We start from the raw sequence: 24471 nt of genomic DNA on the forward strand, positions 1-24471 counted from the left end.
TCGAACCTGGATTGATCTGTCCAAAAATCCAAGAGTCTCCCTACCCTCTCTAGTGCCCATGAGCAAGGCACCTCACTCCCCCAACATCTGCTCCCCCGAGCGCCGTACATGGTCGCTCACTGCTCTGTGTGTCCTGCACCAGATGGGTAAAAAGCAGCGATTAAATTTCCCTACCTGCATGAGTGTGCCTTTGCATGTCTGTGCATGTGTTTGGGATGAATAAATGGATTTTAATCTTAATCTTTTAATCTTAATCAGTTGTCTTCCAGTTGACCAGCATGAAGCTGCAGATCTCCACCATGTTGCTGCTGGGGACATCAGGAGCTGCATTAATGAGGAGCAGAAGCGTACTGTTATGAATGTTTTGTGTTGTTTATGAAGCACTACTTATTTCAGCTAGAACCGATGTACTAGGGTCTGGGTTTGTATCCTAATGGTTAAATGCACATACTTTAAATCGCTTTTGATAAAACGTGACAAAGAAATACAACATTGTACACATAGATAAAATGTCTTTCTACCTCATCTGTAATATTCAAGGTGATGATCTCCCACAGAGCTGTTGATAACAGTCCACATCAAGTCTCTCCACTTCCCTCAGTGTGAAAACATAATTATATAATTAATTGGAGAAGTGTTTACAACACTGATGTGTGGACATTATAATGTTATCACTACTGTCTAATTCACTCTACAACTCCATGACAGACTAAATAAACGATGTGAAAATAGTAATGGCGGATATACCATCCTGTATCAGAATATTGGTGAAACAGTTACTATCACATGAAACGTACACGTGTAGCGTATTGATAGTAACTCATTAAAAAAAATAATGTCACAACCAAAACAAGACTGTCGAGTTATCTTGCTTCAATCTGTTCATTAGACGTGATAAATAAACGGTAACTTTTATAACAATTACATATTACAAAAAACTTGAGGCATGTAAGCATATGATGATAGATAAAGCAATAGGTTATGTTGGATAGTTTCAAGGTTACTTACCTCTAGTTCAGCAACAGCGGCTGGCCAGAAGAAGTGGAGCGATCTTCCTTGCCGCACAGGGCAAACGCAGGCAATGTGGAGACGAGCGCTTGGTCATCGAACGTTCTCTCTTCCCCGACCGCAACAGACTTGAAATTGCCTGTGCTCGGGCCCGTTAGTGCTACAACGTAGCCCTAGTTATTATTATTATTTTTCTCTGTTTAAACTCATTGGCTTTTTGAGGGCTTTAATGTGCTCAAAAAGTTGTAGGAGTTTGCAGCAAATTCGAAGGAGGCGTAAAATTACGTATTCTGGAGTATTTTGAAAAGGGCGTGGCAAAATGGCTCAAGAGCGCCACCTACGGAAAAGCCCCTCATTTAGCATTCACCGATCCTCAAAAAAAACATACACTATTGTGTATCATGACTAGATGCACAAAAAAGTCCATCAGTGCATTATGAATAACGCAACAGGAAGCCCGCCAGTTTGACTTTAGTGGCCATTTTGGTCATATTCCATATTTTTTCTTTGATGTACTTGTCGTACAGCTTTCATCAGATCAACTTCAAATTTAGACGATCGTCATCACAACAAATTGGAGATCTAAAGTTATTGAAGGATTACGTTTTAGCAAAACCGTCTGACCGTGGTGTGGCGTTAAAGTTTGATGAAACGCCATCAAAACACAAGCTTCCATATTTCAGACATAGTTTGTCCAATTGAGTCCAAACTAGACACATACGACAAGAGTCGCGACCAGAAGACATCACTGCAGAAATTGTGGCTTACAATCACAGCCCCCCCTGGCAACAGGAAATGTCTTGTTTTTAAGACGTGTTATGTTTTTATGTACTACTCTGAGAGCTTTCATCAGATCAACTTAAAAATTAGATGAGACTCTACAAAACAAGATGAAGATCTAAAGTTATCAATATTTAAACTTTTCATCATACCGTGTGACCGTGGTGAGGTCTCAAAGTTCGACTAAACGCCAATATAAGCGAGCTTCTGTAACTTAGACATATTTTGTCCAATCGACTCCAAACTACACATATAAGACAAGAGTCGCGATCGGAAGACATCTACCTAGAAATCATGACTTAAAAGGAAAGCGCCCCCTGGTGGCATCAGGAAATGTCTTGTTTTTGTACATCGTGCGCTTTGATTTATTTGTCGGAGAGCTTTCATCACATCAATTTAAAATTTAGACGGGTGGCATCACAACAAGATGGAGATCTAAAGTTATCAAAGAAACAACTTTTCGACACACCGTCTGACTGTGGCGGGGCGTCAAATCAGCTCACCATGACACACGAAAACGCTTAAAGGGGACATATTCGCTTTAAAGGGGACATATTATTTCCATTTCACCACAGTTGATATGGTTCCTTGGGGTCTTAATGAAATGTCTGTAAAATATTTTGGTAAAAATACCCCAGAAATACCCCCAACGGTGCTTTCCCTCATTTACGGAGAAACACCTCATTTAGCATTCACTGATCCGCACGAAATTGAAGACAGTTATGTATCATCACCAGATGCACAAAAAACGCGCTCGGAGCAATATGAAAAACGCAACAGGAAGCACGCCATTTTCGATTTCGTGGCCATTTTGGTCATATTCCATAATCTTTTACTTTGATATACTTCTCGTACAGCTTTCATCACATCAACTGAAAATTTAGACGAGTGTCATCACAACAAGATGGAGATCTAAAGTTATCAAAGAAACAACTTTTCGTCACACTGTCTGACTGTGGCGGGGCGTCACATCAGCTCGCCATGACACACGAAAACGCTTTAACTTCCGTGTTCATGGGTCCATCTAACACAAACTACATATGTGTATCATCAGCCCCCCTCCCTTGAAGATATTCAGATGGTTTTAATTTGTTATTTCATCTTTTACTAGTTATTTTTGTTATGGATGTTTTTCGGAGGCTGGTGAAAGGAAAACTCAGGCAGCAACTGATATCTAATGCAAACGATTTTATTGAAAATAAGTAATTAAGTAAGTTTATTTACATAGCACCTTTCGAGAGCAAATATCTCACAAAGTGCTTTACAGTGTAAAATAAGCATATACATGCATACAATTAAGAAACATAAGAAGAACACACAATTAAAACTTGATGTATCAATAAGACCAGAAGGCACAACAATAAAGAAATTCTAGTAACATGAGCAATTGTCGCCCTTAAGTCTGTAGATTTCTCCCACGGCATCTCCATACAGTATATCTCTAGTTGCGTCAGTCAATCTAACTGCTGTCACTCTCTATCTTACATGTAGGTGTTCACATCCTAGTGGATAGTTAAGCTGGTGTCTGTCTGTCTGGAGCATCTGAGCTAGATATGAAAGTTCATGAGCGTAGACACTACAATTTACTGTTGGTTGGCCCTTTATCTTTAGCCTGACCCTGGGTACTGATGGAGAGAAGTGAGTATCTGTGGAATTAGACAGACACTATTCTCCTGTACAGTGTAATTTCTTGAGAGGTCGGAATCGGCTCGTGAGGCGGGGGTGCACAAAGGAAGATGACAAGTGGTGGTTTCTAACTCAAATAATATATTCAGGCTTTTCAGCAAAAGGTAAACTAAATTCCAGCAGACAGCAGCTAAACAAAACAAACACAGGTGTTGTCAGTTGAACCTCTCTCTCTCTCTCTCTCTCTCTCTCTCTCTCTCTCTGGTTATCCTCCTGACTATGGGAAATGGAGTCACTTAACTGGATGCAATGATGGGTTGTGGTCTCTGCTGAACTTTATCTCCCCTCAATGACATCACAACAGATTTAATACAATGTTACATTATACACATAATTTATAGTGTTATATACAGTAATGTTTGAGGATGGCAAAATATATTTTTTGTGTTTTATCATTTTAAGTGTTTTTGGGGCAGGTGCAATATTCAGCTCACTTTTATTCTGCATTATTCTTCTGGGTCTTACAGGATATGTCCTTGTGTACTGTATTTTGTTGTTTGTTGTACAATGCCCTGTTCTGCAGCTGCAGACATACTAGGGGCTGGCCAGAGAATATCCCCAGATTAAATTTGAGGTATTGGTACCCCTAAGATGATACATCAGTGGTTTGAAGTAAAAAAACTGCTGCAATCTGTATTTCCATGTCCTCTCTTCTGCCTCTCTCTGGAGCTGCAGACAGAACCGGCTGTTTTTGCCTGCGTCTTGAGCCCCTCCTCTGATTGGTTGACTGCAACTTGAGTGACACGTGACCAGGCCTAGCACCTGTCTCATACTGGCGCATTCACTCTTGTAAACACGGCTGAAAGTCACGTAATGTTTGGATACATCTATTGAAGACCAGCCACATATTTACAGTCGGTTGCAACTGGTGGGTTCGGAGGCTGGACTGGTACTGGCTGGGTGGGGCTGAGCGGTGAGTAAGAAGCCATATGACTCATCAAGGGGAGGAACTACAATAACATATTTCTTAGAGTGGACTGAGTAAAAAAGTCAGCGGAGTGACTGTTTTCATACTTTGAGGGTCCCTACTGACCCCCTTCAAGTAATTACGAGTAAAATCCCAGAAAATGTATTTAAAAAATCTGTATATCTGGTCAGAAGTTGAGCAATCCCCGCCTCACTCCTCAACTCTGCCCAAATCGGCAGGCACTGCACAGCCTTAAAGGTGCCCAGATTGTGTTGACATTGATAGGGAGTTGCTGCAGCAACAAAAAAATCTGTCTGCAATAGGGATGGGACTTTACAGCAGTTTTCATTTTCGACTCTTAATAACGTTATTGAACAATTAATCGATTATTTGCTAAGGCCCCCCCATGATTTCCCCCCCACAAATCACCCCCACGCGCATTAAGTTCAAACACGCAAGTTAAGTTTTCACAGCGCATTATGCCAATCCGAAGGATTTTAACAGGTAGCGATTGCAACGAATCAGTGCCTGGCTACAGCATAGACCTTTGAAAAATTAATAAATTGGATTGGATTCAATTTATTGTCATTACACAAAGTACAAGTACAGAGGCAACGAAATGAAAAGAAATAATAACATTGGAAAATAATTTTAAAAAGAAATGAAAACGGTATAATGACTTACATCCATCCTTTTAAACGTCAGGCTTCTCGACGCTGGCGGCACTGTAATGTAGCTCTTTATAGTCAAGGCAGTGCAGCAGTCAGTGGTTAAAGCGACGTCAACAGTAGCTAGCTTCCTTTTTAACTCAGCCTTCTTCTCAGCAAACTGTTGCTCCAAACGGTTGGTCAATGTTTTTCTGAATGGAATATGATATCCTGGCTCAATAAATCCCATTAGTATTCGGAAACCCTCGCCGTCAGCCAAACTTAAACGCAACACGTGTTTGACAATCATATTAACTATGCGTTTGGTAATTTCGTTAGCTCGCTTGTCATCACACGTCCTCCTAGGTAGTGTAGCCTGAATGGTTTGCTGCTTGAGCCCTCCGCTGGTACTGGCTTCGCTGGAATTTAAGTTCGGATGTATATTTCTTAAATAATATATTAGAGGAGACGTTGTACTATGGTAAGTAAATACAGCGTCACAGTAACTGCAGTTGACATTATCATCTTTTCTTGAGAAATGGTCCCACACTGCACTTCTCCAAGCCCGCTTCATCTTTGCTCATCTACTGTAAGAAGTCGCGCTCGCGCAAGATACCGGAAGATGTTGTTCTCATAATACGCAGTACTAGAGCAATTGTTCATTAGATTTGGATTTTTATTCGAATGAATTCTTAATGACGAATAATCGATCATCGATTATTCATTACCAACCCTAGTCTGTAGCAATATGGATTGCCATCCATTGCACAGGAGGTGAGAGCTGTTTCCTCCGTGGCACGAGCGCTCAGGCGGCTGTCACCAGTGTATCTGGCCCTTGCAAGAGGAATTGAAGATGGGGTATAGGCAGTGGTGAGGTCTCTCAATACAAGCAGTCCCACAACGGAGCAGTCTGGGAATGGAGAGGGAGGAGACCGCACTGGAGGAGAAGAACGCCCTGGAGACAAGCGCAACCTGTGAAAAAGAAAAACCCTGGTTAACAATGTAAAGTTGGCAAAAAAAAGGAAATAGGAAGACATAATGAATGACAACTTAAATTTTCTTTAGGCTTGAAGTACATTTTCTCGTAGTTAAAGAGTATTGCATGGAAATGAAAAGAAACTCATACCTCAACAGCTCATGAGAAATGACTTTGAATTACATTGATGCATGCTTGCAATCCTGAAGCAATGGGTTGTTGCCCAACATGCAGCCAGTGGTATTGTGTGATTGCTTCTTGTGGGTGGCTCCAAATCAGCCTTTAGCTCATCCAAAAGCTCCAAAATGGCATTGCTGGATAGGCGATAGGTCTGGATTAATTTTGCTTCTGTCGATCCAAACATGTTAACACAAGCAGAAAAAAAACATTCTCTCCGTCTTCTTCGATGCCTTCACCTCCTCACCACAATAACTGCAGACATCTGTGCACAATGCTGTGCCGATTAGCATCTACCTTTCAAACATATTAAATATTGACGCAGTCACAATCCCAGCATTTGTTTTCCACAATACCTGTGCTAAATGAAAGTATTTGTACTCCTGTGTTATACTCCTCCCAATATTTTCCGCATTCAGGTAGACACGCCCGATAAAGCATATTCATTAAGCGCACACACCGCGTGTTACTCTTCACACATCCTCAGTGTGCACCGCTAGTAGATCAGCATGCATGTTTTTTGCGGCTGAAATCAAGTTTGCACACGTCTTTACACGCGCAAACCTTTTATTGGATCAGGCCCTAAATCTAAATGGAGAATGTTTTATGAACTTAAGCTTCTAACAAATGAAATAGTATTATAGGCAAAAGGGGAAAGACCATTAAGTCTATAACTAAAAATGTGACTGTCAGTACTACTAATTTTCATACCGCACACAATTATATGGGTATTATCTTACAGGAATTAGTAGAAGCTTCTCATTAATTCAGCAAAAATATAATTCACTTAATATTAGTTACTTCAATATTAGTTATTGTTTTCAATAGTGCAATTTTGGCATAATCAGCCAAAATACTGAAGGGGGTCCTGGTTTTACTTTCAGATAGTACATTGATGTTGCAATAGCATTAGCTATGCATTAGCTATGTTGCTGTGAGCTACTTTGTTCATGAGTCCCTTGCTGCATTCAATTGGAGATGTGTTTACTATGTTCACAAGAAAAGTTAATGATGTGGCAGGGTGATCCGAATCAAGGATTTTGTCGAGGGAAGTTCCCTGAACAGACTTTCCCTAGTAAATGGTTGTTTTTTGTTTTTTTTGTATTTATATAGCGCTTTTTTTGTCTTGATGACCACTCAAAGCTCTTTACAGTACAGTCACCATGCTTTTAGTAGGGAGTAGGGATATTCCCTGAGAAAAATTGTTGATATTCCAACAGTCAGAAAAGTGACCAGAGCATTATTGTGTAATTCTGCAGTTTTCCCCAAAATCATGAGTGATTTAGTTTAAAATTACATATTATGTATCTAATATTAATATTGAAATGGGAATAACTTGGATTATAGCCTTGTTGTACGATGGTGGCCCCACTTGGCCATGCCACTGCATTGAGGCCCATAACTCTGCGCCTGTCAACAAGAGATTCTGCTCCTGTACTCTTTTCTTATGACTCACATGTAGAGCTGATCTTTATAATAGCCCAATAAATTAACATTTACATTTCCTGGAAAAGCAGGGTGTCAGTACTTCTACTATAGTTAAGTTAAGAGGAAGCCCACTTTTTTTAAAAACTACGTTTCAAGTTGACTGGAGCATGAAAATTCAGTTATCAAATCTTGAAAAAGTTTCTCAATATCAAGAAATTAAAATCTTCACCATATGGTTCAAACTTTTAACAAACTGGAAAAGGTGATTTCCTCTTAACCTCATGGAAGAGATATAACGTTTACTTATAAAATTAATAAGCCAGGTTGGCTTTAAATACATTAAGGTTAGTTCAATTGGTCAGGATTTGCAGAGTGTTAAAACTAACTAGAAAACTCCTTTTTTGGGGGAAGACAGACAGACTGTGTTTCAAGTCAGGAATCTGATGAAGTGTGTGCAATTTGGGACCGATTGCTAAAACTTCATTTTCACACTGACCACTAGGTGGCGCTATCACTATTAGTGTGTATGCAGTAATAGTCTTGACTTCATCAGGTGTTGACTCTGATCATGTGACAGAATTTTGGGGTTGATTAATAAAACTTAAATTTCACATTGATACTAGGTGGAGCTATCCCTATCAATAAATACAAACTAATATGTGACACAGAGAGAGTGACAGATTAGACCTGAGGAGAAGGTCCGCAACAAAATGCTGTAATTCAAAATCTATAACTACTATCCGAGAAATGAATATAGGTAAGTCTCTTCAAAGTTGCAAACAAAAGACCATGCTTGTGAGGATGCGATCAATGAAAGTGACGTTTTGTCATGCAGTGCATTCAGTGGCTCAGGCTCAGATGAGAGCCATATTTGCTGGCAGCAAGGTAGTCCAAATGTCATAAAATAGAAAAAACAAGCTATGATACTTTTGAGTGTTCAGTGGTCTGTCAGTCACTGTCATTTTGTCACAGGTCACAGTCCGGGTGGATAGGAGGGAAAGTGACACTCAATCAAACTACATTGGATTAAACAGCTGTTTCCCCTCAAAACAATGTGGAATCTCTCGAGGATGTGAATCGGCAGCCAACACATGTATACAGGGACTCTGTTGATGGGGTTGTCTGTGTTAGCAGAGCCTATTATTTAACTGAGTATCTCAAAGGTGGTGTACTGAGAAGGAAAGAGGAGGGGACAGATTATCATTGATTCTATAATAATTAAAGAGAAGTAATATACAAAGAGGTTTTTCAGGCACGTCCAGTGGGGAGGAGACCTCGGGGAAGACCCAGGACTAGGTGGAGAGATTATAGCTCAACACTGGCCTGGGAACGCCTCGGGATCCCCCCCGTCAGAGCTGGTCAATGTGGCCCGGGAAAGGGAAGTCTGGGGCCCCCTGCTTGAGCTGCTCCCCCCGCGACCTGACCCCGGATAAGCGGATGACGATGAGGGAGATGAGTGACAATATACAAACCACTTAGAATTTTGTTTGTAATTTTTTTACTTGACAGAGTATTCAGACATTTAGAAGTGAGTTCATCATAGCTCACAGACCAGCGATTCCTGTGTTAGCCTACACTACCAACAGGAGGTTATCAAAATATTGAACATACTAACATTGATGTAATAATTTTGATGAGTTATCAAGATTTGCACATGTTAGCAATTGGCCTTTAGTCTTTAAGGCCATTTTTTTCTTGGGTAGGGTCAATAAAAAGTTGTACACTTGGCTCAAAAACACACACTTTAGTGTTTGCCAGGTAGCTTTACTGGTTCCCCAATTGTGTGATTGATAATGTCCAGGATTTCCCACATAATTAGATTCCATCTTTGTTCCAGGTAAGAGAGTGTTTACCTTCCTCAGCAGGCAGAGGCAGGCAGAACTGCAGAACTGCATAACACTGACTCTCCCAGTGAATCTGTCATTGAAGGAGTGCATATGATGGTGGCCTGAACAATCTTTGATTTGTCCAGAATTGAGGTGTGCAGGTCGACCAAAAAATGCAGGAGCAAGTTCTGTAGCAAAAAAAAAGAGTCCCTTTAATAAAAGGCAAATGTTCTTACAAAACGTTCAAAAAATTCACTAACAGAAAAACCCTGAAACCAGACAGATTGTCAAAAGACAACAAGGGGACAGGATCTACAGGAACGCGATGATTGACAAAAAAACTCTCAACGAAAGACGTGAGGCCAATGACGACGACGACAAACTGACAAAGACTAAAGGACACACAGAGACTCATATACACAGGGGAAGCAGAGAGGATTGAACACAGTTGAAACACATAAGGAACAGGTGCAGGAGATCACAAGGGCAGGAAACACAACAAAGGCAGGAAATAAAGCTACAGACACACAAGGAGCTACATTTTAAATAAAACAGGAAACACAGAACTAAGGGGGTAAAACTACTGAACACAAAACTAAACATAAGGAAACACAGGTAATAGTCAATAAAACAAACACAAGCCAAAGGACCACGATGAAAGTGTTCAAAACCCCATCAAAACGAATCATCGCAGAGTCCAAAGTCATGAAACTAAAAGAGATTGGGCAGTTGTAAGGGTGTTTGTGGAAAAGAGAGACAGAGAAAAAAAGTAAAAAGCCACATACAATACAGTCTTGACTTCCATCCCCAAAAGGTTTTACTACAATTCACAAAGTACCCCACAAACGACTCCAGTGAAACCAACAGCAGGGTGGGTCCAGCCTCTCAGGTAACCTCAACGACTCCTAACGACCCTACACATTAAATACGTGGGACTCCCAGCAGTCACTTAGAAATGAAGAAGCCTCTTGGATGAGAGGTGAAAAGTCTTCAAGAAACTCAACTGTACATAGTTATCTACCCAACTACACCTGCAGCTGTGGCTCAGGACGTAGAGCACGTCAGAAGAGTCAGACTAGAAGCCATTGTGTTGTTCGTGTTTCTCTGTCCCAGTAAGGTACGTGTAATGGAAACCACTGCTCTGTTACAGGAAACTGAAGCTGCTGTTGTTGCAGAAAATGTAAATGACTTAAAATAAAAACAGCCCATCAGACAGGATGGCCCCACAGTATTGGATTAATGCTGTTCTTCATCATGCTTGGGTTAAACGTGTCATTCCAGGTTATTGCCTCATTAGAGGCCTGTCCTGAGCAGGGACACACCTGTGCATTACCATAATGTCGTTAGTTACCAAGTCCTGGCCAGAACAATACTGGTTCTTTCAGTCAGGCTGCATGGTGTGAGTGGAACACGAAATCAGAATGACAGCTGGTAAACTAGAAAGCAGGATACCACTTATATCTCATCATCATCTTTTACCGATCTAATTCCTATCTCGTCTCAAAGAGTTAATCTACATAAGCAGCTAATAAATATCCATAGCACAGTTACAAACCATAAATGGTAAGTTAATATTCAGCTTTGAGTTTCTCTAGCATAAGTATAGATCATAATGACATGTTAATATCTTAAGGCGCCTTGAATCTTAAGTTCAAACCTTTAAGTATTATCTCCAGATGTGTTCAGTGTGTTTATCTTTGTCTGAACTATCCTTGAACTGCCTATGGAATAATAAGAGGAGAGATGGTTTTCAGCGGGTCCATAAATCTTAAGGTACGACACATTCCCAAATTTAGGCAGAAGGCCCGGTTGTGTGACGTCATTTTATCTCTAGGTTTGTGGTAAACAACTCCCCTGTAAAACGCCTTACCTTGCAGAGTCAAGGCGGATTTTCACTATTAGGCCTGTGTGTTATCTCCGAGTTTTCTAGAAACTCGTCCTGACCTGTAATACTCTTGTGTAATAAACATTATACTTGTAAGTACTGGGTCCGCGTCTCCTCTCTTCAAACATCGACTTCAACAAGACTCTACTGCGGGAAAGATACGATACTACACTAATGTATTGGCAATACAATCTACATCCATTATTGGATATATTAGCAGATATTGTTCTTTTTTGATATGACAAATAACAAAACATATTGACAATATTTTGACCAAGATATAAAACAAACTGCACACTTACAAGTGAACAAATTATGTAAATGTCAGAACTACCTCATTTATTTTGTAGGATCAGATTGCTCATATATAGCTTGACTAAAATAAAAGTATATATATGCACCTGACAACCATTGGGGCTCAGATTCCTCACCTTCAAGGCCCTTAATAATATAGCGCCTTTTTACCTTAAAGAGCTATTAGTACCTTATAAACCCACTAGAGCACTCCGCTCACAAAATTCAGGCCTACTTGTCGTCCCTAAAGTCTCTAAAAGTAGAGTAGGAACCAGAGCTTTTAGCCATCAAGCAATCCTCCTGTGGAATAATGTCTCTCTTTCAGTTCTCTTTCACTATTTTCTAAAATAGGAAGCGTTTATTCTAAAAAGGCATAGAGGTATTGATGGATGATCTACTGAGTGGGCCACATGGTTTTCATCGTACTACCATACAAACCAGTAGTGATGGGAAGTTGCGATCTTTTTACCGTGTCGGTTCTTTAAATCTCGTTCACTAGAATGAACGAATCTCTTTTTGAGTCATTCGTTCGTTTCAACGGGGGGGGGGGCAAACAATCCAAAGACTCGTACCCGGCAGATGAACGAATCGTTCAACTCCCGACGTGTTTCGTTCATCGGCCCACAGAGTCTTCGGCCAAAGTGTCGGCCACACAGAGCGAGCTCATTTCGCCGGTGACCGCGGTGCGGGCGGCGGACGGGGAAATCGCTCCTCGGAAAAGCAAGCCGAGCTCCGGGGCGGCGGGCTCCAGAGCCCCCCGGTCATCTACATGCACATCTGCGAGACGGAGGTGTTCAGCTGTTCCTGCTGCGGCCCGGCTCCTCCATACCACTGCACGTCCACCCGGACATGAACGGGGATCTACGGAGCTGCTGATCCGCACGCTGCCAGCACATCCAGCTGGCCCGCCGCATCCGTGGACACAGAGCTTAAACTGCTGCTGATCCACTGAATATAACAACGCCGCATTCCTACACTTATAAAATGTAATTCAATGTGGAATAATTCCAAGTATTCAGAATACGTTACTCAGATTAGTTAATGTAACGGAATACGTTACAGATTACATTTTTGGGCATGTATTCTGCATTCTGTAACAGAATACGTTTTGAAAGTATCCTTCCCAACACTGGAAATGTTACTGACTTGAGAGCAGTAAGACACCTATATTTAAAAAAAAAAAATTCTCAAGATGGTAAATTTGCACACACTTTTTAAAAAGTGCATGCCTTGTGTTTATACTTAAAATGACTTTGATTAAATTACTTAAATGCACACCGATTTGTTATTCTGGTTTCTGTAATGAGCAGTTAAATAAAAATGTGGGAAAGAATATTGTACAGTATCTAATATTGTGTTGGTCATATTTAAATCATTCATTACGTTTTTTTGGGGGGAAAGAGAGGATAAAATAAAAGAATCCTATATTAAATCTTAATCGCAATATTTGGGGGGGGGGGAAATCGCAATTAGATTATTTCCCCATATCGTTCAGCCCTATTCAAAAGTCATAATGACTGGTTTTGTTATTTTCACTTTACCTTTACACTTACAGTTTAGTGCAGTGTAATTATTTCCCGTGATAATTAAATGCCAGTGTGACTATAAATGACAATTTAAAACCATACAAACTGTCATGTTTTACTGTATATAATAGAGGAGGTTTTCTTAAAAAAAATATGATCTGCCACACAAAAGCTGTCAGTCATGGCTGCTTTTTAACAGCGTCCCGCGATAGGGAATGAGGTATCTGTTTCCTCTTCTGAGCCTATGGAGGTCACGTGGAAAATGATCCAAAGACTCGTACCCGGCAGATGAACGAATCGTTCACCTCACGACCGTGTCTTCAGATCAGTGATTCGTTCTTCTGCCAACGGAGTCTTCGGATCGGTGATTCGTTCATCTGCCGGATACGAGTCTTTGGATCATTTTCCACGTGACCTGCAGCAGCCTATGCAACAGTCCCGATGCGCGGCCATGAGAAAATGAACGAACCACTCTTTGAGAGGACTCGTTACTCCCGAGTCCTTGTAACGATTCGTTCAAAACGAACGAATCGTTCAAGAACGACACAACGTTACAAACCAGTAGCCAGTCAGAGTTACCTTGAGCCTCAGTGTAGCCTCAAGTACGGCCTGTATCATTGTATCAGTGATTACAGGGCAAAACCCCCTGATGACGCTAAGACGCAAAGGGAATTTATGACACATGACACATGGAGCTTCTCTTTCCAGCTTCTCCTTCCTCTTCTCCATCCCTATCCCCCTTCCCCGGAATCCCTTTGCTTTATCACCCCCAGATCCAGGGCCTCTGTGGCCGCACCATGGATTAAGATTTGTGGATCGCGCATCAGAGGTCACAATGGTGGATCCAGTATGGCGGATTCTACATCGTGTGGGACAACCAGGCGACTCTGGCTCAGTCTCTCAATCACGCTGTCATTAAAGATGGATGGATTCTTTTCACTGAGGTGAAATAATTTTTCTGTATCTGGTACAGGGTGCTGGCATCCACAGGTTTTTACTGACGACATGTTAATAAAGTAGAACAAAGACAACCAATATTGCAGATGTGCATGCACTTGCAGCGCACCCGGACCTATGGTGATGACATAGTCTGACCTTAGCTTACACTGTCCCACAGAGGGAGTTTGGATTTCTGTATACTGCCAATTTTAAGCCTCCAGACTGCTTAAAGTAATACTTGTCAAGTACGAGTAACACCGATTACAAAACTTTCCAACTGGCCCCACCATCTATTTATCTTTTTTTCTAGAAATAAAACCTATTTGGATCATTTTAATGCTTCAGTGACTGCCCCCACATTCATCAAATAAAAGACATATTGTAAAACATAAAAGACATATTGTTAAACAATGTTTCCGGAGTTCGGGGCAATAATTCAGCCAATCCTGTGCTTTGTGTAGATCACAAGACAACGTCACCTCTCTGGAGTACATATACAAAATGATGAATGAAAAGCACTGCTAACAATACAACGGAGCCAAGTCGTCAAAAGTATGGGATTAGGTTTCGGCATTAAAACGTCCAAGTTAGCTCCAAAAATGTACAACGCTGATTTCAAATGACACAGCGGCACAACATCACTGTGGTACGAACCTGAAGAGAAAACATGTCGGAGCATGTGAACTCAACTTGCACAGGTCCTCTTTAAAGGTTTAAATGTTAAATGTTAAATGTTCACACACTTTCAGAAAGCAAGAGAGAGAGACCATTCAGTTGAATTAACACTATCCCTGATTTTTGTTTCAGATATCTACACTTTAATTCTGACCAGCCATAATTCAAGGTCATGATATCTACAAAACCAACAGACAATGTGCAAATCACATCGACCATACAATGACTGGTTAGGTGTGTAAATAGTTTTCACACAACTACCTCAGTTTCTGTGTGTGTACCATACAAACTGCATGTTTGTCCACCTAAACCGCATGTTTTATGTTTCTCACTGAAAAAATCTACCTGACGATTATAATACACTGTTTTCTAGCCAATTGTCCTTCATCAACCTTGTTATATAAAATAAGATGAGATAGGATAAGATCTAGTTTGTTTGCTTAGTCTTTCAAATCAAACAAGTGTAATTTGTATCTTTTTTTAGAAAAATATATGAATGTGAAGTTAATCTTTGGTACCATTATCTAAACGCAAACTCCAATGTCCAAACCCCCAGCTTCACAGTAAATGTCTTTTGTCACAAAAATACCTTGAACCCTTAGACCAACAGCCAACAATGGCATTTTGGTTTCTACTTCTCAACCTCATCTATACCAAATAAGATACTATCATCTTAACATGCCTGTTCTAAATGTACATAAGGAATATACTGTAGGAGTGCTTGCTGGGAGCGCTACACTGTATTATCCATCTATCTATTAGCTATAGAGCTTTACAACTTAGATTGCAATTATCAAGATCTGAACCTACATTTCATAACAGTCATTGGACAAGTTTCTAAACCAACACTGGGTAAAAACCACGGAATTTGTAACCTTAGTCAATGTATGGAGAGCTGGAGGAGATGGCAGAGCCGCTCGGTTGGGCTAGAATCAGTTGGCAGTGCGCAGGGCGAATGAGAGACACACAGAGAGCAGCAGTAAATTACTGACAGAGACGGTGCAAACTGTTAAAACCAAACAAAATGAATACTGTTACAGAATTATTTAAACAGCATTTGTATAGAAACAATTCTGTCTCAAGCTTTTTGATCCATGTAAACGGCTGCAGACACCTGTTGCTAATATTGTTCTCAAACTGCTCCTCCTTCCATTGAAAATCAGTGGAGGAGCAGACATCGGGTGACGCAGGTTTTAATGACTACCTCGACTTCAGGAGTCTCATCTCATTTTCATCCGCTTATCCGGGGTCGGGTCGCGGGGGGAGCAGCTCAAGCAGGGGGCCCCAGACTTCCCTTTCCCGGGCCACATTGACCAACTCTGACGGGGGGATCCCGAGGCGTTCCCAGGCCAGTGTTGAGATATAATCTCTCCACCTAGTCCTGGGTCTTCCCCGAGGTCTCCTCCCCACTGGACGTGCCTGAAACACCTCCCAAGGAAGGCGCCCAGTGGGCATCCTTACCAGATGCCCGAACCACCTCAGCTGACTCCTTTCTAAGTGAAGGAGCAGCGGCTCTAATCCGAGTTCCTCACGGATGGCTGAGCTTCTCACCCTATCCCTAAGGGAGACGCCAGCCACCCTTCTGAGAAAACTCATCTCGGCCGCTTGTACCCGCTTGTACCCGTGATCTCGTCCTTTCGGTCATCACCCAGCCCTCATGACCATAGGTGAGGATAGGAACGAAGATCGACCGGTAGATCGAGAGCTTTGCCTTGCGGCTCAGCTCTCTTTTCGTTACAACGGTGCGGTAAAGCGAACGCAATACCGCCCCCGCTGCTCCGATTCTCCGGCCAATCTCACGCTCCATAGTACCCTCACTCGCGAACAAGACCCCAAGGTACTTGAACTCCTTCACTTGGGCTAAGGACTCATTTCCTACCCGGAGTAAGCAATCCATCGGTTTCCTGCTAAGAGTCATGGCCTCAGATTTAGAGGTGCTGATCCTCATCCCAGCCGCTTCACACTCGGCCACCAGCCGATCCAGTGAGTGCTGAAGGTCACAGGCCGATGATCCAATGAGGACCACGTCATCTGCAAAAAGCAGTGACGAGATCCTCAGACCACCGAACTGCAACCCCTCCCCACCACGACTACGCCTCGATATCCTGTCCATGTATATCACAAACAGGATTGGTGACAAGGCGCAGCCCTGGCGGAGACCAGCATCCACTGAGAACGAAACTGACTGGCTGCCGAGGACGCGAACACAGCTCTCGCTTTGGGAGTACAGGGATTGGATGGCCCTGAGGATAGACCCCCTTACCCCATACTCCCGCAGCACCTCCCACAGTTTCTCCCGGGGGACCCGGTCATACGCCTTCTCCAGATCCACAAAACACATGTAGACCGGATGGGCATACTCCCAGGCCCCCTCCAGGATCCTTGCGAGAGTGAAGAGCTGGTCTGTAGTTCCACGTCCGGGGCGAAAACCGCATTGTTCCTCTTCAATCTGAGGTTCGACGATCGGCCGAACCCTCCTTTCCAGCACCTTGGAGTAGACTTTACCAGGGAGGCTGAGAAGTGTGATGCCCCGGTAATTGGCACACACTCTCTGGTCCCCCTTTTTGAACAGGGGAACCACCACCCCAGTTTGCCACTCCTTTGGCACTGTACCCGACTCCCACGCGATGTTGAATAGGCGTGTCAACCATGACAGCCCCTCAACACCCAGAGCCTTTAGCATTTCTGGCCGGATGTCATCAATCCCTGGGGCCTTGCCACTGCGGAGATGTTTGACCACCTCAGTGACCTCCACCAGGGAAATTGACGATGAAACACCATCAACCTCGAGTTCTGCCTCCAACATAGAGGGCGTGTTATTCGGATTCAGGAGTTCCTCAAAGTGTTCCTTCCAACGTCCGACAACCTCCTCAGTTGAGGTCAACAGAGTCCCATCCTTACTGTACACAGCTTGGATGGTTCCCCGTTTCCCCCTCCTGAGGTGCCGGATAGTCTTCCAGAAACACTTTGGTGCCGACCGAAAGTCCTTCTCCATGACCTCTCCGAACTTCTCCCACACCCGCTGCTTAGCCTCCGACACGGCAGCAGCTGCAGCCCTTCGGGCCTGTCGGTACCCTGCAACCGAGTCAGGAGTCCTCCAGGATATCATATCCCGGAAGGCCTCCTTCTTCAATCGGACGGCTTCCCTGACCATCGATGTCCACCACGGTGTCCGAGGGTTACCGCCCCTTGAGGAGCCTAAGACCCTGAGGCCACAGCTAGCCGCCGCAGCTTCAGCAATGGAGGCTTTGAACACCGCCCACTCCGGCTCAATGCCCCCAACCTCCACAGGAATGCCAGAAAAACTCCGCCGGAGGTGTGAGTTGAAGATACCTAGGACGGGGGCCTCCTCCAGACGTTCCCAGTTCACCCGCACTACTCGTTTGGGCTTACCAGGTCTATCCGGAAATTTCCCCCACTCCCTGATCCAACTCACAACCAGATGGTGGTCGGTTGACAGTTCCGCCCCTCTCTTTACCCGAGTGTCCAAAACATGCGGCCTCAGATCAGATGACACGATCACAAAATCGATCATTGATCTTCGGCCTAGGGTACTCTGGTACCAGGTACACTTATGAGCACCCTTATGTTCGAACATGGTGTTTGTTATGGACAATCCATGGCTAGCACAGAAGTCCAATAACAAACGACCGCTCGGGTTCAGATCAGGGAGGCCGTTCCTCCCCACCACGCCTCTCCAGGTGTCTCCATCGTTGCCCACGTGGGCGTTGAAGTCACCCAGCAGAACTACGGAGTCCCCTACTGGAGCCCCATACAGGACTCCATTCAGGGTCTCCAAGAAGGCTGAGTACTCTGAACTGCTGTTTGGTGCATACGCACAAACAACAGTCAGAGTTTTCCCCACTACAACCCTTAGGCGCAGGGAGGCGACCCTCTCGTCTACCGGGGTAAACTCCAACACCGCGGCGCTCAGCCGGGGATTTATGAGTATCCCCACACCCGCCCGACGCCTCACGCCCTTGGCAACTCCGGAGAAGAATAAAGTCCAACCCTTATCCAGGAGTACGGTACCAGAGCTGAGACTGTGCGTGGAGGTAAGCCCCACCAGATCTAACTGATAGCGCTCCACCTCCCTCACAAGCTCCGGTTCCTTTCCCCACAGCGAGGTGACGTTCCACGTCCCCAGAGCCAGCTTCTGCCGCCCGGGTCTGGTCCGTCGAGACCCCCTACCTTCGCTGCCACCCATGTGGCTGCGCACCCGACCCCAACGGGTCTTCCCACAGGTGGTGGGCCCATGAGATGAAGAGAGGGGGGGTGCCATGTAGTTTGTTCGGGCTATGCCCGACCGGGCTCCGTGGCAAACCCGGCCACCAGACGCTCGCCATCGAGCCCTCCGTCTGGGCCTAGCTCCAGACGGGGGCCCCGGGCTTCCTCCGGGCTGGGTCCCATCTCCTCTTTTGTCGATATTCATTGAGGGTTTTGAACCATTCTTAGTCTGGCCCCTCACCTGAGACCACTCTGCCATGGGAGACCCTACCAGGAGCACAAGGATCCCGACAACACAGCCCTCAGGTTCACGGGGACACGCAAACCTCTCCACCACGATAAGGTGACGGTTCAAGGAGAGACTTCAGGAGTATTAGTCATAAAACGTCTCAGACAGTGGTGGGCTCCACCTGTACAAATGACTGTGAACTTTGAACATGACACTGAGCCTTGGATACAAGGACAACAACAACAGTGATGTTATCAAGTAACAGATAGAGGAAGGAGAGGACTGTTTTCTCTCTTTTCTAACTGAAGATCGTTACATTTTGAAAAGTTGGTTTGACAAAACCAGACATCTGACCCGAACTTGAAAAATGATCAGCACATTAATAATTACTGAAAATAACCAGAACTGAAGCCCTAACTAAAAGGTACAACTCAGCCGTCGTTTTCTGCTTCATGCTTGAGTTAAAGCGTGAACCCATCTTGACATTGTGTGTACACATACACACACCAATGTATATAACCTGGCCATACATGCTGTTCCACTATCCCTCTAGCCCCCTCTCCACTAATAGTGGAAAAAGATTCAGATATGGCTAAAATAAACAGGAAAAGACAATGTTTCCCTCCCCACTTATCTTCCGCTGGTCGAGGGCCATTTATTTATCTGGTCTCATTTCAGGGGGGACTTCCCCTTCAGGAAGCAGGTGAAACACCAAACAATATTTTCACATGCAGTATATGGTAAACAGAATTCGAGAAACTGATCCATAATTAGTTTTTTGGCAGGTATAAAAAGTCTGATTGATAGTCATAGCTTTTCAGGTCTCACACCTTGTTTCCACTAGCAGAAAACAGAATTGGCTTTGACGGCTCCACTGCATGACTCAGAGGAGATAACACTGTCCATGAGAGAATATAGAAAGCCCTTCCAACTAAAGGAAAAGCCTGTACATAAATGTGTCCATATAATGAGTACAAGAAAGTGGACAGCATCCCATGTTAGACCAACATAGACACCTGCAATTACATACAAACATTTTATAATTAATTGTAGTTAATTATAAATAATTATAATTTCTATTATAAAAAAGAAGAAAACCTGCACGTCTAGTTCCATGTCAAATTACACTGATCAAAGCATGGAGGGAATGACACCACAACAACAGTGCGGAGCAGACAGACACAAAACGGAAGGTGGCAGGTTGACATTTGTCTCATGCACATGGGACTAATTTCACATGTAATCAGATTTTTCTCTCTTCCGTGAGGGGACAAGACAGTCATACCCTGAATTAGACAGTAAATCTCTTATGTCTGGCCTGATCTATGATTCAGTCAGATGCTGGTCTAAGGTTGTCAAGGTTTTTTGCAGTGTTTCCCTATAGAATTGAAATGCCAATGGCAGGGGCTGCCTGAAAGGTCCAGTGAAATGATTCGGCAGTACAACATGAGTATTTGACAGTTGTTCCTTTTCACATATTGACGATGAAACAAAACTATATACCGCCAGACTTTGGAACAGGGTTCAGCTGAGTTGTTCAGGGTCATCATATACTGTACATGGGTAACATGGAGCAGCTGCTGCTCAGGGGTTAGAGCGGTCTAACCAGAAGGTCTGCGGTTCAATCCTGTCTTCCCCATTCCGCATGTAGAAATGTTCTAGGGCAAGATACTGAAGTCCACAAATTTGCCACCTCTTCTAGAGAGAATGCTGCTTATAGATTCATTGTACGCACGTTTGTGTACATGGCAAAAATGACGATACAGAGCTTTACGAGACTATAAAAGCGATACAAATATACCATTTAGGCAAATCTAGTTGTTTCTCCAAGCTAATGCGTGTTTACTATGCTCACGGTTACAGATAAAAAATGTCAAGCAACCGTTTTTTGCAGACAATAGTTCAGAAGCCAGAGTCTATATCATATTAAGTAGTTGTGTTCTGTTAATTCACCACTTCTAAACAGAGCCACAGCTTAAGCAGGTAAACCAAATGCTTGAACTGAAGAATCTCAGAGATGTCGACTGAGACATCTCTGACTGATTATTTGACTTTGGGGGTCAGCCCTACATAAAACACTATGTTACAGATCAAGACTGAATACTCTTAAATAAATCATGTATTGAATAGTTTATGCACATCAATTGTACTTGAAATAATTATTTCATTTTCCAAAATCACATGATAACAGATGTTATAAGGATTATCTTATTGAAATTGTCTACATTTTGCAATTTTTAAGTGAGAACATATGGGGAAAACACCTGTTTTGTAAATGAATCTTTGACAAATAATGTAAATTTTTTATTAAATACAATAGAGGATAACATTCTATTCTACATGAATTGCCTTATATATTATCCATGAAAGATCCTGGTCCTGACAAGCAGTTACATCATCTGGTCATGTCACTTCTACAGTAAGAATTTGTTGAATAAATTCAGTGAAGAATAAAAGTCAACAGGTTCAGTAAGGCCTTATTAAATTGTATTAATTATGAAATAGCCTGAGCTTAATAAATTATATTTTACACAAGTTTAATCAATTATCAATAAAAATTACACACAGGTACACATTGTGGAGGGTTATGGTTAGTCTCCAGAAGCTCTCATCCCAAATAAAAATATCAAAAAATATCAGGCCTGTGCTCTAGTCTGTGTGTGCCATTCAGATTAAAGTGTTAAATGGAAAAACTATAGATAATGTAAAAAATATTATTTTCACAGGAAGGCTCAACAGAGTTTCCTAAAAGTTACTAAAATAAATTACAGTATTTCATGGATATTAGAGAAACACTATTTACTGAGCTTGTCGCCTAACACAAAAGAATGAAACCAAAACCAAACTCAGCAGGCTCCATGTGTTTTAAGGGAGCACCTAGAAAGCCTGTAAGGAAGCCCTCATGCCAAACTCTAGTGTAATCCAATCCATTTCCACCTGTAAAGGAGCTATCGACTCTTTTTAACATGTTCTTACATATGTAATCAAAGCTTGAGTAATGTATGAATCACCAAGAGCCACTGCACATTTAGACCAGCAGCTGATCCAAATTTTATTTTCCAAAAACACATACTAAATGTTACAAAGGGTTCATAGTTAATCACAGCCACCCTACCACAGTGTATTTTGGTGGGAGGAGGCTTTAAGAAAAGCAAAAGAAAGTTGTCAGGTTTAACAGATGACACCTGTACAACTTAGAATTATTGTGTAACTATCCCACGACAAATCAACACATTATACACGGATGATCTGACATCTGGACAGAACAGAGCGAGCAACTGTAATGCATTATATAAATGATACACCTGTCACTGGTCCGGGCAACGAGAACCAGGTCAAACATTTGGTGTACTACGAGATGGAGACGTGATACATCGATAGCAGAGCCGAACGATCCCCTGGACTTCATTGTGTCGGAAACGCTCTTGAATCACGTTAAACCACAAAGGTGTGCTCGCATGTAGGAGAATATATACAAATTGTCATATATGTCTAAAGACTTTGGTGTGACGATGTCTTCGTTTAACATCAATCAATCAATCAATCAAATTTTATTTGTATAGCCCATATTCACAAATTACAATTCATCTCATAGGGCTTTAACAGGGTGTGACATCCTCTGTCCTTAACCCTCAGCAAGAGTAAGGAAAAACTACAAAAAACCCTTTTAACAGGGTAAAAATATGTAGAAACCTCAGAGAGAGCCACATGTGAGGGATCCCTCTCCCAGGACGGACAGAAGTGCAATAGATGCCACGTGCAGGAGAACATCATCAATAATCAAAGTCTCTAGCAGCATTGATGAAGCACAGTCCATGCTCAGCAACCATCTAGACCACGATCCACCATCCAGACCAGACGCCACTTCAGTCCTCAGTCACCGTCCACCGCCGCCCAACAGGAGGACCCATCACAAGCCACCACTGCGGTCCTGGTCCACCGCCCGTGCCCAATGCCAACGCGACACAGGGTCCGCCACCAGCACCACGATCAGCCCACATGACTCAGAATCCGCCACACTGGATCCAACACCGCGACCCCCGGTGCGCGATCCACAAACCGTAATCCATGGTGCGGCCACAGAGGCCCTGGATCTGCGGGTGATAAAGCAAAGGGATTCCGGGGAAGGGGGATAGGGATGGAGAAGAGGAAGGAGAAGCTGGAAAGAGAAGCTCCGTGTGTCATGTGTCATAAAATAGAACAAGTAACGTTCTGGCGCACTAATTAGCTCTAACTATAAGCTTTATCAAAAAGAAAGGTTTTGAGCCTACTTTTAAACGAACAGATGGTGACTGCCTCCCGAACTGAAAGTGGTAGATTATTCCACAGCCGAGGGGCTTGATGGCTAAAAGCTCTGGCTCCTACTCTACTTTTAGAGAATTTAGGGACGACAAGTAGGCTTGAATTCTGGGAGCGGAGTGCTCTAGTGGGTTTATAAGGTATTAACAGCTCTTTAAGGTATAAAGGCGCTATATTATTAAGGGCCTTGAAGGTGAGGAGGAGAATTTTAAATTCTATTCTAGATTTAACTGGAAGCCAGTGTAGCGATGCTAATATTGGAGAAATGTGCTCTCTTCTCTTTGTTCTCGTCAGGACACGTGCTGCAGCATTTTGGACAAAAGGTGCTGGTGCGGAGGAAACATGAACTTATCTGGATGAAAAGGATGTGACAGACAATACGCACAATTCATCGAAACCTCACCTGAGTCGGTGTAACAGTCCACAACGACAGGATGTAATAATTCACTATTTGGTTTGTATTATTATTAGTATTATGAAGCCGGGTTCCGTTTGTCGCTCACCGTTAACATCCGATCAATTGTTGTGAACGAGCAGTGAGAGGCGTCTCCTTACCTGACTGGCTTTGTGGAACTGTTTCTTCAGCCCAGCCACAGACATCGTGGACCGTATAACGTTCACCTCCGGGGGAAATGTTCCGTGGAACCACCGAACACCAAACAGAGGAAATCTACGTTAAAGAGCTGAGCGAGTGCACTGCTCCGCACTCATCAGTCAACACTGAAGCCAGACCTGGGGAATCAAGTCCACAACCGGAAAGACGACAACACCGGAACAGGCCTCGTTTTCATAGAAATAAAAGTGCCAAGTCCAGGTCTGATTTAGTTTTTCTTTTTTGGTATTCATCGGACTGTTTAACTGGTTTTAATTTCAAATTCTCTATATATGGGTAGAAGTTTCCCATCATAATTCACCTTAACACTGTCTCACAAACAGATGAGACATCTCCTTAATACACATTC

General features: G+C 43.0%; 1 protein-coding gene across 1 annotated transcript in view; it reads right to left on the reverse strand.

The window, feature by feature from the left end:
• sh3gl3a (SH3-domain GRB2-like 3a) overlaps positions 1-24203 on the reverse strand; it is a 127085-nt gene extending 102882 nt beyond the window's left edge. The window contains exon 1 of the mRNA XM_062390908.1: positions 24065-24203. Coding sequence (XP_062246892.1) covers positions 24065-24109 — 45 coding nt within the window. The 5' untranslated portion in view covers positions 24110-24203. The remainder of the gene's footprint in view (positions 1-24064) is intronic.
• Positions 24204-24471: the final 268 nt, after the last annotated feature.

The sequence above is a fragment of the Platichthys flesus genome, chromosome 1 (assembly GCF_949316205.1).
Source record: "Platichthys flesus chromosome 1, fPlaFle2.1, whole genome shotgun sequence".
Lineage (NCBI taxonomy): Eukaryota > Metazoa > Chordata > Actinopteri > Pleuronectiformes > Pleuronectidae > Platichthys > Platichthys flesus.